A 14,431-nucleotide genomic window follows, 5' to 3' on the forward strand; every position below is an offset into this window, starting at 1 on the left:
ATATATTTGTCTGGTTATAATGAGTGAGAAATTTGTAACCGCCTCGTCATCACGCGGCTTAGATCTAACAAACTGCGCTGTGAGAAGTCAAACTCTTTAAGCCAGCTTAGCAAATTGACCAGAACAAAAGATGCATAAAGTTTGAATTACATTTAAAATATTTTTATTATATCTTAATAGAACTAAGTGAATTCTGGGCAAATAGAAAATGATTTCAAATCAACTCAGTCTCAAAATACTGACGATATTCTAGAAGAGACCCACACGAATTGTATTGCAATGTGACGATAAACTAAGGCCTAATTCGCTACAAATAGTTGGAAAATACATCATGCTTTCATCATGTATTCATTTTAGTAGCTTCTGTAATTGTGACCGCCAATTATGCAGCATTATTTCTGTCAAGGGATGACAAATTCGTGCATTACGGAGAGATAGAGGACACTTATTCATGCTACGCTGTCGAAGTCTTAAGCCTAACCTTCAGCAACAGGCATTGATCGGTCGTATTTGAGTAGGGCTCTTAAGATTATTTCGAGTCCATTTATCATGATTTATAAATATTAATATTGATATTGATATTAGAAAAATGCAAAGTGGACAAACTTTTCAAGCATTCAATTCTTAATTAAGTTCTTAAGCTAGTTTTGATTTTGGTTTAGGTTCAGCCCTTGCTGAATGCCTTAAGTGTTAATTAAAGCAAAACATTCTGAAGAACGGGGTTGGGGGTATTTGGCAATTGATTGTCGACTTCGGCAGCTTAACAATGGTTGCTTGTATCCAATCTTAAGCGCAGCTCTTGCAATCGAACGCCACTTGACAACTCTCAACTGGGACGAAATTGATGTCTTTGTGTGCTTTGACAGCTAAAAAGCAGTTGCAGTCAATTGAAGTAGCAGCCGTCCGTCTGCCTGAGTCAATCGACATGAGCGAACTCATCCGGCACATGTCTGACGGCAGTCGGAGAAGAATTGCCAAACGCACACGCATAATTGACAACATTTCCGCGGCTGCTTTTGTTGTTGCTTGGCCATTGAAATCATTTTAGCTGAAACTGAAATTGAGAATCGCACTGGCTGCCAGTCGCATCGCCAATTGCAGTGCCATTGACAGCGCCAGCTATACAGATGCAGACAGACGAACACTGACAACCAAAACGGGTGCGGATGCGGATACGGATACGGATGCGGATTCGGACGCGGATGAGGATTCGGATGCGAATGAGTAAAGGATGCGGGCGTAGACATGGCAGCGCGTGGGTGTCATTATGACTCGCGTGGCAGCGACTGCTGTCGGCAGCTGCATTTCAGCCAGACTTGCATCCATTCATTCAACCATCCATCCAGCAGCCAGGCCGCTTGCCTCATCAATGTTTAGAACAATGCCATCAATTTTCGTATTGAATTTTAATCAAGTTGACGTTAGGGGAATATGATAATTAAAACAGCGTGCGCAGTTCCAGATGCTGCTAAATGCAACAAAATGACGTTCACGAACAAAACTGCTGTAATTTGGATACCCTGTAATTTTCTGCATGGCTTATGGTGTCAAAATAATCGAAAGATTCCATTTCCTGCTTCTATCTGCCGGCCTTAGCTTTACTCACCCCTTTGCATTTATATTGTCATAAAAGTGATATAATCTTTTCTCAAATTTTTAATCTACAAAAATTGATTAATAACACATAACGATTGCCTATGCTTGTCTGCTCCAATATCAAATTTGATACCAAAATGATTACAGATCAGAATGAAAAACTCAAACAACAAATAAAAATTGTAAATGAAAGGAGTTTTGTAGTTGTTCTAACCGCTAGCCATTCGTTTCCAAATGCAATACTTTGTTATCAGATTGATTGATGATTAAACTATATTCTAAGTTGCCGCTCACAGTACAGGGTCCGTACAGGGTATCATAGATGACATCAGTACACAATGAGTGCGCCTTATTTGTGTAACTTGTTTGGAGGCACATCCGAAAAGTTTGACGGTTCAATGCAACCCCGAAACAAACAAAAATCTGTTAAAGCTGTTGCTAACGACTGGTAAAAGTGAAAATGTTCTAAACAGGGCAACTCTTTTGAAATTCGCGTACAATTTGAGACCTCGACCCGCATAATGCGAACTGCAGGTGGGCGGCGATTCGCTAATTTGGAATAGCCACAAAGGTATTGCCGCCGTCTGGCTACTGATTGCAATTATTTTCAGTTTGGGATGCTGGCTACAGAGCCGATTCGAGTAGCCAGATAGCATTAATCTGGCACAGCCACCAGTGATAGAGGCAATGTTAACTCATTGGGGTTGGCTATGCCAGCTTCATATGAATTATTGAAGCATCATAACTTAATTAAAAGGCAAGGAATTTTTCATTTATGCAAATCAAAAAGGATTTCTGATTTCATTCACTTCATTTTCAGTTGATTTTTAACTTAATTTAATGATGGATTAAAATAAAATAAGAATTAAATATTGTTTATAATAATATTAATTACATTTTTAACTCTCAAGATCTCTTCAGGCTAGTAGCCAAAAATGTTGTATAACTTCTTAATAAACTCATAAATGTTTTTATTAGATTATATCTTGCATGTCTACCCACTAACAGTGATACGTAATGTAGGAGATTTTAAAATTCCTAAAATAAATAAATATCTTTCAAGAGCATATTTGATAGGGCAAGCCAATCTAATGCTTATAATAATCAACAAGACATCTGGAAGATCAAAATAGTTTCTTGTATAAACCCTTATCTGAATAGATAGCTTTCAACTTATTTGATTTTTGGGCACTATGCAGCTGCTGTCCTGTTTACAGACCTTATACAGCCGCACCTCAGTCAACTGCTGCTACAGCAGGTATCACCAGCGAAAGGTGGATAAAAAGGCAGCTACGACCTCAAAACCCGGTACCAAAAATGCACTCTTTCACGCGCATTACAAACGCCTGAATATGGGGGAGTAACTAGGCTGGGTTAGAGCGGTTGGCGGCAATTGCACCGTTAATTTGGTGTTATACACGCACACGCACACACACACACACACATACACACTCTCTCTCTCTCTCTCACGCGCACACAAAAAACAATTTTGGTAGCGGGCAGCGTCACCAAATGAATTCAATTAATTAAATTAGTTCAGCTCGCAGCTGCAGCCGCTTTTCGCTTGTAATGGGGGCACACAGATCGGATAAGGGAAATGGACGGATCAAGGTATAGGCAGGGGCAAGGGGCTGTTTGGAACTTGGGACAGTTGTCGACGCGGCCATTACGCAGCTGAATAAAAATTGCGCGCTGCGGTCAATGCTGTGCGGTGCAGTCGGCGGCGCTGTCGACTCAATTATCGCTTTTATGAATGGGCAGCAAATTTTGCAAAGCGCCACCGACGCGTCGTCTGCCTTGGCGGAACTTTTTTGATTACCCTGCCGTTTTATGAGTATATTGACTTCATGAGTATATTGACGCGAATCTGAGGCTACTGAAAAATCAAATTCGTTTCTTGCAACAAATGAAAATGGAGTCGACTCCCAGTAAAAAGCTACGTATATATGTTGCATTCTTGCTGCTTCATGATCGCAATTTTATTTTATTAACACTCAACAAAATATATTATTATGTTATATATATTAATATCAAAAACACATTGTGAAACTTTTTAAAGCATATATCTTGAGAAGCAATATTCTAGCTACAGATTAGTTATATATATAGATAAATAAAATATTTCTTGGAGTCAAAAAAAAATCAGAAACAGAAATATCAAATGAAAATTGAATATTTTGTCTTTTAAATATTATAACTCTCAGCTCAACTCTTAATTTAATGAAATATTTAATAAAAATATTTTTCAAATTGAGTTATTAATTTATTTATACATACACTAATTGACCAATTGATTTATTACAGAATAACGGTCCATGCGAACTAGAAATAAACATGAATTGAATAATAGAAAAGGGTAAGGGTATTCCCAAGGTGTGGCTGGAGCATCCGCAATTCCGTTCGTGTTACTGACTGCGCTTGGCATTTGCGCAATTTGTGCTTCGATTTTTCGCTTCGTATAATTACGTTAAGCGCATAATTAAGTTGTCCGACTGCAGGTAATAAATTATGAGCAGGAAAATCCTTTGCCAATATTTCTGTAACCGTTTTCGTATTTTATTTTTAATTTTAAAACCCTTTTTGTCAGGCGCGCCTCATTTGATCAAATTGAATTTGATGTGCAAGCGAAATGAAATTAGCAACATTTTTAATATATTTAATTTAATTTCCAGCAGCGCACAAAAATCTCTCAACCTCTCAACCTCTTGTTAAATGCCAACATATGCTCTGGGCCCTCTTTGTCACAAGTAAAATGTCAGCAAAAGAACAACAACAGCACAAAAAAAAGTATGGCTACAAAAAATGGGGCTTTACAGTTGGCGTTCATCCTGCCATGAATTACGGGGCGTCAAACTGTCAAGCACGCTCCCAGTCCAGCGCTTGACAGATGAACTAACGGCCTGGCCACACTAACTGCCTATATCAAAGCGTGTGTGCGTGTGTGAGTGTGTGGTATGGTTGTTAGCTTGCCCCCCACTCCATTTGTGACTATTGCTATTCATAAAAATTGCTCAATTCCGCACGCGTTTGCTATTTTTGTTGCAAGGTTTTGTTTCTCTTTATCACCGCGCCACTGCGACATCGTGAATGACACCAAACAGATGTGGGCGCCATAGGCACCACTCAGCATTCACAATTCAGTGGGTTAAAAGTAACCTAGCTGCCAGTTCCCAGCTCCCAGCTCCCAGCTCCCATTTTCCATCACCACCACCACCACCTCCGGCTGAGATTTTCATGCAAACAAGTGATATTTTTGTTGACAACTAAAACCCCAACAGAGCCAGCAAACAAATAGGTTGCAACTTCAAAAGTGTAAATGCATAACGATAAGTCGAATACCCATTAAATATTAAGCTATCAGCTCTTATGCCAAAACTTATCACGATTATTTAAGAATACTAAAACTCTGAAAGTATGACCCATCGACAGAAGCAATTCAAAATATTTTATTTGTTTCATGAAAATTAAGAAAAAATATTTAGAATTTTATTGAAGATTAAAAACAATATTTAAAAATATAAAAAGAATAAAAAAATCAACTATTGTAATATAATATCAGTAGAAATAATATTCATTGTATTTAATGTTTTCCTGAAAAATAAAGAAATAATTAAGACATTTACTCAATACATATTTCGTGTAAGTTACAACATATATAACATATGCATATGCTTTAAAAATAAACAATTTTATAATATTACCAACTATAGGATCTGAATTGTTCCTCTAGTACTCATATATGGATAATTTCTAAACTATTACAAACAAAATACTGGAAAGTTATCTTCTATTAAATTCATTTACAAATACTCTGCATACTCTCTTTATAGAGCACAAGTCGTGTATACCCTGCATGCCCAGCTATCAGGGTACAAGCATTTACGCTCAACATGAGATGAAAAAACGCAACGCGATGCGATGAGAAGACAACAAAAACAAATGTGGCTTGTGAACGGGTTAAGTGCCAAAGTAACCCTTACTCCCTGCGCTCTGCTCCCATACTCTTCCCTTAACAGTGTCACTAGCGGGCTGCCTAAGTCCCCAGCGCAGCCCCACCCTCCTCCGGCCCGCCTCTCTTCAAATGGCATCCAGGCAGGCTTAAAAGGCCGCCAGTTGGTTTTTCAAATTATACCTCGAAATTATGCAATTCCATGTGTGTAACTTTGCCTAACAAAAAATTTGTTTTGCGACGCTTGCAAAACTGCACGGCCATAAATAATATTAAATTCACTTTTGAGTGTTGCAAAAATTAAAAAAAAAATAACAGCCAGCGTTTACTATAGTTAAATTGCATCCCAAACGTTGCAGTTTGCTGAAAATTTAATGCAATTCTCGCACTGGGTACATGTACCAAATATAGTCAGGCCCCACCGACTGCATCATTCTCGCACACGCTCCAAAAACAGTCAAATGTGTTTCAAAATAAATCTTTTCGGATAAGATATGGCCCCATAACTCATAGGTCTTGCTGTGGAGGCGACTTGACCATTTAATTTAAATTAGTTAAATATTTCTTAATTAAAATATCATTTACGTCCGGCTATCCGTTCGTGTGTCCATTGTAGAGCGAAAATACCCTTTGCACTTTATGAAAGAGTATGAAACGTTCTGTTTATTTGTTATATTGCGAAATATGAAAATAGGTTTTTTCTATTGATAACGAGCGCTTGGCCAAATGCTGATTTTGCAAACAATTCTCCAAACTAGAGCGAAAAAAATATCTCTTAAGCTTTGATGTAAATTTTAATTTGTTGCTCATCAAACTGACTGCATATGTGTATTTTTATAAATGTATATATATATATATATATATATATATTATATATATATATATTATATATATATATATATTATATATATATATATATTGATAGTTAAAAGCATTGGAATCTGACCCCTAAATCTATGTATCCAAAGTTTGCCTGCTGATGTCCAAGTCTCAAGACTAAGCGCAGTAGGCTTCATTTCCCACATTTGCCAAGGCTTAATTAATTTGAATAATCTTCTCAATCAGAAACAACAAAAAATACTTCGAATTTCAAACAGTTTTTTCTTTGCAGGCTAATTTCTTTTGCCCCAATATAAGATATATGTTTAGTAGCTGCAACTCTATAGAATGTGTTACTTTGCCACTCGAAGGATGCTCAGTATTTTGCCGTATCGGCTGAATATGCCGTATCCAAGGCTGGGCAGACTGTTGTTCGATCGCTACCTGTTTGCCACCTGGCTATGCTTTCTGACCGAGTATCAACTGTTGACGATTTTTTTGGTCTATCAGCTAGTGGATGTGACCAATCCACTGGATTGGCTGCTCGAATTGGTGGACCAGGTTATCTTTTCCCTCTACACAGTGGCACGAGTGCAGCTGCTGGGCATCCATATGGCCACCTATGGCCTGCTGCTGTGCCGCTTGCATGAACGACTGCCCTCTTGCCACAGCTGGCGGCTGCATCGCCTGCAAGGGGAGCTGCCAATCAAGCTCTGCCAGCTGGTTGTTCTCATTAGCCTAGGTTACTTCAGCAGCTGGCTATATCTGAAGTATATGAGTGAGCTAGCTGTTGATGTGGACTTTAGCTATACCGGACACTATCTACTGATGAATGGCGTCTTCTGTGGCCTCGCCTACTTTCTGAGTGAAGATTTGTGCTTGGGAAAGGAAGTGTGGCCACTGCCCCTGATACGTTTCGAGACTGCCACGTGGCAATGGCTACGCTGGCATCACTTCGATTTCTCTTGTAGCTTGCCCCGATCTATGCTCTACACGGCCGTTTTTGCGGCCATTTACTGGCCCAACATGAGCGGCGACTTCAAGGCCAGCTTCCAGCTGATTGGCCTATCCACCTGCATAACCACGCTGATCACCGTCAAGCTGCATGCCATCAAGCGAGTCTTTGGCACAGTAATGCATAGCGAGCTGCCGCTGACTTTGCAGAAGCAGCCGCCGCAGCAGCAGCAAACCCTACCGCAACTGACACGGCAACATATGCGGGATCGGCGGCTGCCCGTGTCCTTGATGCTAAGTGTGAGCAATCAGCTCTATGGTTTTCAACTGCAGGTGGCCAGGGACTTCTACACGATCGTGTCCAGTCCCAAAGGCGAGACTTGCAAACTATTTCAGCTGCAAGGCTTTTTGGGCAGGCAGCCCAAGAACTGGACGGCATTGCGCAACGTGCTCCTGGGCAACATGAGGCAGTTCATGGATTTGCTGAACGACTGCCTGGATGCACCGGGAACGAAATGCAAGCAGTTGCCCACGCGTTACTATGCCGGCATGCGACGGCTCGCACCACCTACAGCAGTCCCAAAAGTTTGGAGTCGACGTTGCTGCGGCGAGCAGCCAGCGCCGGCTAAGCAACTCTGCAGGTCGCTATGGCAACAACTACAACTCAAGTTGCAAAGCTGGCAGCTGCAACAGAAGCTGCAATGCTTTTGCAAATGCTTCTTTTTCGACGCCACACATCTTATGAGATCGGATAAGCAAGATTGCGAACTGTGCGTGGGCCGGCCGTTGGTGTGGCTGGTGCCAGGACTCGTCTGCATTTGCGTGCGCTCATTGGAGGAGGATCGGCATGGCGTGCTGCAGCAGGATCTGGAAACTATCTTCAAGGCCCTGAACGACTTACAAAAACAAATCTTTGCAGTTCTCAGGCTGCTCCACCTGCAGCAGCAAGAGCCATGCGCAACCCTCAAAACGCTCTCGCAGACCCTGACGCTTTCTCTCAACAAAATGATCTTTCACTTCGGCGACTATCTGTCTTTCATAATAAACGATAAGGAACTGCAGCACACATTGGAGTGTCGTGAATAAAAACTTTCTAGTTGCATGATTTTTAAGTCTTTTCATTTCTTTTCACTATAAAAATAGGAAAATATTTTTTGATACAATTTTAAAGCGTTCTAGGCGGCTTATGGAATATTCATTTGGATATCAGTTTCTAAGTAGCAGAAATTTAAAATATACTCGAGTATATAGTTAAGAGTGCCTCCAATGCTACAGATTTGATTTGATTTCATTTACAGCTAGGCTCTTATTGCAGTAAAGTCAACTCGAGGAGAAACAATGTTGGTTCCAAAGAGATCCACTGTTTCCTGCTTCGAGAGCCCAACCTATAACTGCCAAATGGAAAAAATGGATCAGCGAACTCAATTAGGTTTTTTGCTTATATTAACAGATGTGTACTAACTTCATTCAAATCAAATGCTAAGCTGGATTAAAGAAGTCTCGAAAGGCACCTCTCGATTCTATAACGTCTCCCGAAAGCTGTCAATTCAGTTCAAACATAACTGAGAATGAAACAGCTCAAAAATTATAATTCTAAAATCAAATAACTAAGTATTCCACTATTTTTACAGCCAGCAAATAATACACAAAAGTTTTAAAAATTTTAGAGTTCTATATATTCAAAACTGAAACTCCGTCATCATACAACATATAATTTACAATGGATACACTGAACTATATGAAGCTAAGGAGTCGAGTTGTGCCATTGAGTCCTGCTAAGAGGAGGGCTGAGAAAAGGAAGAGCCACTTCGTATCTCCAAAGGGGGTTCAAGCAAGTAAGAAGCTTAAAGGTAACAAGGCTACCGGAAAATTGACGTTAAGTGAGGAAGACAGTGATGGTGATGTGATCTTTGTGTCCAATTCTCGAGATCCCTTAGAGTATATAGACCTGACTGTGTCCAGTCAGTCCCTTAGATATCTAGACCTGACTGGACGTGCAGACCAATATTAAAGTAAGTTTTATTGCGTACTCCTGCCAGACCTGATGCACTTATCCATGTTCCTTCAAGATTCCAATTTGATTTCTCAATTTAGTTACGGGGAATTTGCATTGTTTGTTGAAGGTATAATCATATTAGGAAGTTCGATATTTTTAATGAGGAAAGTTTTAAAAGGAAAAACAATTAGAATCTAAAATACGCAACAGCTGGAGTGCGGCGTTTAGGCCGAGAAATTATATTACCATTGTGAGGAACATGGACTGAATGCTTTGCAGCTCATAGAGCAAGAACTCGAATCAATAGCCTAGCAGTATTTTGTCAGCTTTCCAATGAATATTTGTCATTCAAATTGTTAAGCTTTATATTTGCCAAATATCATTTAAATCGATTTTGTATTTATTCGAAGACAGCTGAAATTTGCTTTGAGTCAATCTATTTTATTTGCATCTGGCCTCGATGGCGCCATCTTGCGGTTAGTGGCGGCAGCCATTCAGTATTGTGTGCACCTTTTGCGTCAAGCTGCGTCCCCTGCTCGTAAGCAACAAGTTTATGCAGCTGCACGCAAGTTGACATTTCGGCTCGGTCTCATAAATTTCATCTGGCAGCTCCTAAAACCCGCCGCACTGCCGCCCCGACACATCGGCTCGACAGATAAAAACTGGAAAACAGAAAGCACAAAACGCTGCCACAAGCCGCAAACATGCTGAAAAAAAAGAGCCACTGGACATTGGTGCGTTGCGGCCGGTCGAGCAGAGCAGCGAGGGAGCACAAAAAGGGGGCGGCGTTGCAAGTTCTAAGCACGTGTCAAGTGTGGGCCAAACTTTTAATTTGCACAACGTCCCGGTCAGGGCAGCCAGCCCAGAGCCTGACTGACGCTGAGTGACTGTCAGGCTTGTTAGTCCCTTTATAGCCCGGGGTACGCCTTGCTGTCTGACAATGTCATCAGTTGCAGCTGACGCAGCAGCAGCATCAGTAGCAGCAGCACCAACAGTGATACTGCCTCGAACACAGACCAATGCCACGGCTACTCTTGCTCCTGGCCCTGCACAGTAGCTATAGCAATAGCAGTAGCAGTAGCACTAACAGAAGCTGTGGCAGTTGCAGTTGCAGTTGTTCTTCTCCTCTTTTTTCGTATGTGTTTCGAATGTGCTGTCCCAGCAGGGTGTTTGAGGCTACTGCTCCAATAACAATCCCTATGCAACAGGCTATATAGACGACAGTAAAAGAATTTTCAATTATTATAGTATCCATATATACAAGAGTCTGGCTACTATAACTTGTTCTAGATTCTAATCTAGATTCTAATTCTAGTAATTCAACACTCTACAATCATCTTTGAGTATCCTTCAAAATATTAAAAATAAATCGTGCAGAGAATCAAATGAGCTTCAAAGCTAAAGTTTATTGAGAGTAAACAAATGTCGTTCAGAGCCGAGCTTAAGCCCTCTGCAGTGCAGCGGGTGGCACTGACAAGTGGTGTGCGTGTGTGTATTCGAGTGTGTGTGTGTGTGTGCCTCAGCGCAGATAAAGCGACGCTCAGCGCTCACTCAGACGCTGTCAGTTAGCCAGAGCTGGTCAGGCAAACAGCCAGCCAGGCAGGCAGTCCGTCAGGCAGTCCGTCAGGCAGTGCGTCCGTCACTCAGGCGAGTCCGTGAGTCACTCAGTCAGCTAGCCAGTCTGCGAGTGCGTTCATTTACAGTTGCCTTCGCCCCATCAACAATTTCATAGCCTACTCATGCGTCATTTGCGCCGCCTGGTGTTAAATCCGTTTGGATTTTTGTTTTGCTGATTGCCGCACGCCTCAATGACATTTCATTTATTAAGTGGCGCTGCCTCCGCTTCTTGTTTATTCCTCTTTTGCTTTTATATATAAATGTATTTCGTCAACTCAGCGCGGCCAGCAATTAACTATGCAATACGCTGACCTCACCGGCTGCAGTGCCAACTCGAGCACCTGATTGTGTCAGAGCCCAATCCACGGACCCCAATCGAAAATGCCGCATCACGTTGCCTCTGAGTGACGCCTTTGATTTGTTTTGCAAGTGTGTTGTTATATCCGCTACAAAGGAATTTGCATTTCAAATGAATTACTACGCCCCGAGAAATATCAAACCAAAAGCAACAAATAACAAAAAAAAACAACTGGAATCATGTTGTGAACAGGAGCTGGGCCTGCTGAAATATAAATGTTAATCCAGGCAGCGTCAATTGCAAAACGTTCAGCGCTGTTGACAGCATCGCCCAGGACAACACTCGACACCCAACACCCAACACACAGCACACAGCACACAACACCCTTCGGTGCACACAATCCGATGAGCGGCCCATTGGCCAAAGCCTGGGCAGTATGTCAACGGCTTTTTAATTGATTTTTATGGGCTGCAGTTTTTGATTGTGCTGATTGACGCATCAAATGAAGTGACTTCAGAGTTCGAGTTCGGGCTTGGGCTCTGCTCCGAGTCCTCAGTGCTGATCCAGATTCCCTGGCGCTGCTGCTGCTGACTCTGTTGCCATATCAGTAGCGGCGCAAACAACACACTCAGTTGCTCATACACAGCAGACATGAAGCCGGCAGTAATTAAATTTGTCAGTCACACAAAACGTTGCTGCAGCGCCCAAAGAAGTGGCAAAGTGTACAACGCGTCGTATGCGTGATGCGATTGCATGCGATGCCATGCGAATACGTATGTGACTGTATGTGCGTGTGTCTGTCTGTGTGCCTCTGACAAACAATGCCACGATGCCAACAGAGCTGCATAAGTAAGCAAGCCAAAAGTGCAAGTTAAAATCATGTTCAGCTATGAATATCATCTCATACTCATGGTCGACTCTTAGAGAGAAAAATAAAATAATAAAGTAATAATATTAAAAAGGCATTATGAACATTTTTATTTTTAATTTTCTATAAAAGTTTAGTCCTCAAATTCTAAAGACTTAAATTTTTGCTTTTTCAATATTTGATTAACATTTGATTAAAATTAATTTTACATCAGATTATGTAATATTACTGTCTAGTATAAGACAGATTGCAAATAAAAACAGCAAAATTTTAAAAATATATATACAAGTTAACACATAACATTTAATATAGGGTATTTCATAAGTTTATAATCAACCCTCGCTATCGCGTGTTTCGTAAGTTAAGAAACAGCCCTCGCAATTGCGACACTGCATACTTTGTATCAGCGCGCTATAACTGCAATGGTCAGCGGCGGTAACCAGATACTTTTGTTTACTGCAAGAGTTTCCGTTATTGCCTAAGATTGCTGAGTCGGCTTGCCGACCATGACATTGTGGTGTGATGCGAGTTTTGGCTTAGCTTAAGTGAAATATTCTATGTAGCTAAAAATCAGTTTTGTATTGAAGTTTGAAGAATAAACCCGCACTACTCCGGCACACCGCCGTAATCAAATTGTTATATTTCTGATCATTGCTGAGCCACAAGGCCAGTTAATAGAAAAGGGGGTGAAGTCAAACCCTCCAACATAATCATCATAAGAAGATTATAATTACCCGATCAACGCTGGACCTGCCACCGACGCCTAGCTCATCGCTGGACCAGCAACTTATTGATTAAGACTATAAATACCCGATCAACGCTGGACCTGCCACCGACGCCTAGTTCATCGCTGGACCAGCAACATATTAATTGGCGCCCAACGTAAAAAAAAAAAAAAAAAAAAAAAAATTTTTTTTTTTTTTTGGAATTTAAATCATGTAAGTGGATACTCCAGCCAACATTTTTTTTCAAACACAAAATTTCTTAAATTTACTTTATAAAAAATTTGTTAGTACTAGTGAGTATTTCGTATTGCAACAGATTAGATTATAATAATCAGAACCAAGTTTCTGAAATACGTGAGAGTGGCTGCTCTGAGAATTTAGGCTGATAAAAATACTTAGTGTTACTTTCTATGTGTCTAATTCGACCCATCTTTTGACGGCCCGTTTAATTTTTCGCGGCCACTGGCCTGCGCATGCCACGGTTCAGCCAATATAGAAGCCCTCGCGAGCAATCTAGCGACTCAGATTCCGACTGTGACACTCGTATCAGAGTTCCGTCTACAAGACTTATACCGGCAGTTCCTCCACCATCAGATAGAATGGATCCAGATCAGCTTAGGGAAGTAGTAAGAACGGCCATCAGCAATGCCTTAGCCGAACAGGCCGCTGCAAACCAGCAGAGGGAGCAAGCATTGACTCAAAGAATTAATGAGTTAGCTAAACAAATAGCAGCAACAAGCTTTGCCACCCCACAAGTAGTAGCATATTCTGCTATAGAAATTAGAAACGATATTCACTGTGACGAGCCGCTAGATGCCGTCAAGTGCTTACCTGAGTTCGCAGGAGCACAGGAATCTTATGTATCTTGGAGGCAGGCAGCATTAGCCGCTTACGAGATCTTCAGACCACATAATGGCAGTTCTCGTCATTATCAGGCTGTCATCATTATAAGAAGCAAGATTAGGGGCCCCGCAGACGCGGTGCTGGCCTCATTTGGTACTGTACTGAATTTTGATGCGATAATAAATCGCCTAGATTTCACATACAGTGACAAGAGACCAATTCATGTCATTGAACAGGAATTAGGTACCTTGAGGCAAGGTGGCCTGTCCCTGCTTCAATATTACGATGAGGTGGAGAAGAAACTCGCTCTTCTCACTAACAAAGTTAACATGTCATATGAGCCGGCTTTAGCAAAGGGCCTATGTGAAAAATTCCGCGACGATGCGTTGCGTGTGTTCATATCGGGTCTCAAGCGCAGTCTTACAGACGTGCTCTTTGCAGCAAAGCCCAGAGATTTGCCTTCAGCACTAGCTCTCGCACAAGAAGTCGAGTCAAACCATGAAAGGTACGCATTCGCGGCTAACTTCGCAAAAAGTCTAGAAGACAAAGAGCGCAAGCCGCATGCAAAAGCACAGGGTCACCAACAGGAGAGGCATTCGCAACAAGCCGAAACACAAGCTAGCGGTACAAAGAATCCGCACTTTAGCAAGCAAAGCAGGGCCCCAGTGCAGTCTGACCAACGAAGCAGCAGGCAGCACAATAATAATGGCGCACCGGTGCCCATGGAGGTCGATCCTTCCTTCTCAAGGGTCTTGCAGCCCACTCA

The 14,431-nt window shown here is 41.4% G+C and overlaps 1 protein-coding gene and 1 long non-coding RNA gene across 2 annotated transcripts; both read left to right on the forward strand.

Annotated features, from left to right (window-relative positions):
• Positions 1 to 6,608: 6,608 nt before the first annotated feature.
• On the forward strand, positions 6,609 to 8,412 carry LOC111599703 (nucleoporin Ndc1). Its single transcript, XM_023315432.2, has one exon. The coding sequence runs from the start codon at positions 6,713 to 6,715 to the stop codon at positions 8,402 to 8,404; it is 1,692 nt and encodes a 563-aa protein (XP_023171200.2). The 5' UTR covers positions 6,609 to 6,712; the 3' UTR covers positions 8,405 to 8,412.
• Positions 8,413 to 8,890: 478 nt separating this feature from the next.
• On the forward strand, positions 8,891 to 10,557 carry LOC111599701. Its single transcript, XR_002751446.2, has 3 exons — positions 8,891 to 9,330; positions 9,388 to 9,852; positions 9,924 to 10,557. It is a non-coding gene; the product is annotated as an uncharacterized LOC111599701 (long non-coding RNA).
• The last annotated feature ends 3,874 nt before the right edge of the window (positions 10,558 to 14,431 follow it).

This window comes from Drosophila hydei, unplaced genomic scaffold (assembly GCF_003285905.1).
Source record: "Drosophila hydei strain 15085-1641.00,03,60 unplaced genomic scaffold, DhydRS2 tig00000060-arrow-pilon, whole genome shotgun sequence".
Classification (NCBI taxonomy): domain Eukaryota; kingdom Metazoa; phylum Arthropoda; class Insecta; order Diptera; family Drosophilidae; genus Drosophila; species Drosophila hydei.